Below are 3,920 nucleotides of genomic sequence, written 5' to 3' on the forward strand. Positions count from 1 at the left end.
GACTGTGGCTATTAACTTCTCCGAAAGCTGGGGGCGCGGGCTGGGCAGAGGGAAGCCGTTTATTTTCTTTAATGTGCAATTTCTGTGTTGGAGCAAGTTCAGAGCGACAATCTCCGTCCATGTAAATGGCCGATAAGAAGAAGAATGGTTTGGCAGAGCAGATTGCCCCTGGAGTGTCTGCGCTTTGCAGCAGCACATCCTGCGTGGGGCTGGGGGAAGGCTGCAGCCTGACCCCGTCTCACCCCACCCTACTCACAGCCACGGCGCTTTAGCCTTTATTTTAATCATTGAGCCGAGGTGCTTAGAGCTGTGGCTTTGGTAGCCTCTGGCTGTGGATGACACGGCAGCAGGGTTGGTTTTTTTTTTGATCTGGTGAAAGCAATGTTTCCTCCTATATCTCCACCATGCCACAGCCAAAACCTCAAGAGCCATCAGAAATTATGGGGAGGAGACACACATAAACCCCTATGAGCGCAAGAGGTGCAGCTGCTTGGGGTGCAGAGGTCTCAGGAAAAAAAAAACCCTGGGCATTTCTGCTGTTTCCCATCGCATCTCCTTCTTACCAACACGTGCAAATGCCTGCCCGTGCTCTGAGCTGTGCCTCTCCCATGTCTCTCCTTGCAGCTGTTCCTGGAGAAATACGGCTACTTCGATGAGCCGGGGGCCGGCAGGCACAGCCCCGCTGAGTTCATGGAGGCGGTGAGGTATGAGCCTTTTATTTAAAACCGCAGCAGAAATGCAGCAACTCCAGCTGCGTGGAAGCTGCCGGTACTTGGGGGTCTTTTTGCAGCCGGGGGCTCACTTTTGCATGGTCCGATGATAAAGCACAACTGGTCCTTTTTGGAAACGCCGGTCCGTGCCCAGCTCCCGCAGCTGGCTGCTGGCTTCTGGCAGCCCGGCGCCTCGCTGTGCTGCTTTATTTGCCTTTTATGGCCTGATGCTCCCCTTACAATAATATCTGCAGCAAGGCCGAGGTTGGGGACGGCTGGGAGATGTCAGGGGGCTGGGCTGACAGCCCCTGGTCAGACTTCTATTGAGATCACATCAGCTCTGGGAGCATCCCTGGCCTCACCCTGGGCAAAGTCAAGTGCAAAGTCAAACAACTGGGGTTAAAAACTTGGAAAAGGCATTTTTTAGGCTCCTCTGTCTACTTCTGCCCTGCTAGGAGATGGCTCACTGGTCAGATGTGGTTGCAGAGGCAGATTCTTCTTGTTTTATCACCTGGATACATTCCTGACAGCGGGGCGTGAAGCTCGCTGGGTGAAAGCCCTGGCTCGGGTCAAACACCCGGCACAAACACAACCGAAACCCCCAGGGGGGTCTGGGTGTGGGTGCTGACATCTCCCTTCCTTTTCCAGGGACTTCCAGCGGGTGACCCACCTCCCACTCAGCGGCGTCCTGGACGGCCGCACGCTCCATCAGATGGCTCTGCCGCGGTGCGGCACGGGCGACGGGGAGAGCCGCGCTGCCTGGCCACGCCGGCGCCGCAGGCGCACCACACAGCACGGTGAGCGTCAGCGCTGGGGTCCTGCTGGGATTTGGGTTTCTGGGGTGCTGGGAGGCCAACTCTTCCACCCTGGCTCCAGATGCCGCTGTGGATGGGAGCTGCAGCCCTGCTGGCACAGCGTCCATCTCAGGACCTGTCTGGGCTTTGCATCACTTTATTTTTAAACCTCTTTTTTTTTTTTTTTTAAGTTGTTCTGTATGGCTTGATGTCAGCAATGATTAGAGAGATGCAGCTCCCACTCGCGGAGAAATGTGGCTCTCCGGGGTGGTTTTACTGCTGTCAAGGGAGCCAGGACACCTCCCAAGGAGTGATCAGGTCACCGCGGCCCCGGGTGCAGCTGTGGTGGCATGATCCAGAGGGCAGGTGCCGGCACACAGTGAAGTTCTCTCCAGGCTCTGCTGAGCTTTGAGACCTCTAACGTGTGTTAGTCACCCAGCAGTAACCACAAAACCTGCTGGTGCTGGGCTGCCTGGCCGCGGGGAGTTGTTTCACCCACATTAAGGGGTTTGACTCCGCTCCAAGCAACCTCTCTTGCTCCTGTGTGTCCAAGATTGGGCCTCTTGTCTCCCATGAGCTGCTTCCTGGGCTTGTGGATGAGTAACTGGATTCCTAGAGAGCAAGAGGGCTGGGACCAGCTGTGCTTAGGACATGGGAAAAATGAAGGCGAGATTAAGAAAGGGCTCTGTGCCGTGTCAGGCTGTCTCTGCATCTGGCAGGGCTGGTGATGGACGGCCCCAGGAGACAGCCCCCTCGTCCTCCTCCTGCCTCTGGCCTTCCTTCCCAAACCCTGACATGCAGCATCGCCCTCACAGGCACCGTCCCGGGCAGAGGGTCTGCCGTGCTCCGGGCAGGTGGGCAATGAGGCAGAGCTGGGCAGGGCAGGCAGCAGGAGATGGGCGAACAGAAGCAGCCTATGCCCTGTGGCTCATGGGGCTCCTTTTTGGGGATCGTGGTCTGTGGGTGGGTAGCAAGAGACCCCCGGTGGCTCCAAGCCCAGGCGAGGAAGGGCTCTCTGTGGCACCAGTTATTGCTCCAGTGGTCCGGTGCTGGCAGATCCCCCGTGGCAGCAAGCCAGGGTGCAGCTGGCAGCAGCACCAGCAGGGATGGGAACAACGCCGTGGTGGTGCCTGAGGGCTGGCGGGGAGGAAGGGGGTGCCCGCATGGCTGGCGGCACTGGCCGGGAAGGCCGAGGCTTTGTGCTAGGCTGGCTGTTTGTCCTACTTGAAGCAGGAAGCGGCTGCAGCTGAGCCAGCAAAGTGCTTTGTTATCCGTCCCCTCCCAGCAGGAGCTTCGCCGGGCAGCGCTGGGTCCCACCGGCTTCAGGCAACACTCGCACCCTGGCACATGGGCAAAAGGCATCCTCGGCTGAGCTTTGGCTCCCAGCTGGGTTAGCCTGGCAGCGGTGGCCAGTGTGGGGCTGGGGAGGGCGTCCATCCCTCCTGCTGCTCTGGGGCTCAGTCCCAGCCCAGCGGTGGAGGTTGGCTCCCTGCGCAGGATGGGGTCCAGCGTGTCCGTCCCTCTCTGTGCCTCTCAACAAAACCTCCCCTCTGCAATCAAAGCCCAAGGCTTTCTGCTCTCAGGGGAGGCTTGGGGACAGGTCCTTTCCAGTTTGCCTCTGGAAAGGGACTGGGTTTGCAAATGGCGCTGCAGTGGAGGGTGCCAAGAAGAGGGCTTTATTCTAGCTGCCTTGCACCAGTGGGTCCTCGGCCAGACGGCATGGTGGTCAGCATCATCCTGGATTTCCCCTTGGGAACTCCCTGCCTGCGATTGTCCCAGGCTCAATGGCTGTGTGCAGTGCCCAGCCCTCCTCTTCCTGAGAGCTGATTGCCTTCGCCTCACCCAGCCCTGCCCGCTGGTGCCATCCATCCTCCTCTGATGGGAGATGCCCTGGCTGGAGCTTCCTGCCCCTGCCCATTGGTGCCATCCATCCTACTCCAATGGGGAGACGTTCTGCCTGGAGCCCCCTGCCCACTGGTGCCATCCATCCTTCTCTGCTGGGAAATGCTCTGCCTCCGTGGAGGGAAGAGCGAAAAAAAAAATCTTAAGGCCGCGGCCATCCAAGCAGGTATTGAGCCTCTGCCACAACAGGGTTTGTCCTGGGCACTGGAAATCGCAGCCGCGTCCCATTTGGGTTGGAGGCTGCTGCTGCACTGATGAGCAGGGGGGCCAGTTCTGCCCCTGGGAGGGTGATGAGCTGGCCTGGAGCCTCCCTGGCCATGGGCTGCTCAGAAACTGGGGTGAAGGAAGCAGAGCTGGTAGGGCTTGTCCCCATGGCTGGGGTGGGTGAGCTGGGATGGAGTGTCTGACAGCTTTGCAGAGCCGCTTGGCTCAGACCCAGGACAGCGAGCCCCAGCGTGCTGCCGGCTCCGTTCCCCCTGTTTCCCTGCACATCTGGAGCAGGTGCTGTTGCTGG

The 3,920-nt window shown here is 59.2% G+C and overlaps 1 protein-coding gene across 1 annotated transcript in view; it reads left to right on the forward strand.

The window, feature by feature from the left end:
* The window catches only part of MMP28 (matrix metallopeptidase 28), a 17,831-nt gene that overhangs the window by 6,715 nt on the left and 7,196 nt on the right, over window positions 1-3,920 (forward strand). Inside the window, exons 2-3 of the mRNA XM_035900539.1 lie at window positions 596-704; window positions 1,359-1,507. Of these exons, the coding sequence (XP_035756432.1) occupies window positions 596-704; window positions 1,359-1,507 (258 nt within the window). The remainder of the gene's footprint in view (window positions 1-595; window positions 705-1,358; window positions 1,508-3,920) is intronic.

The sequence above is a fragment of the Egretta garzetta genome, unplaced genomic scaffold (genome assembly GCF_000687185.1).
Source record: "Egretta garzetta isolate BGI_Z169 unplaced genomic scaffold, ASM68718v1 scaffold108, whole genome shotgun sequence".
Lineage (NCBI taxonomy): Eukaryota > Metazoa > Chordata > Aves > Pelecaniformes > Ardeidae > Egretta > Egretta garzetta.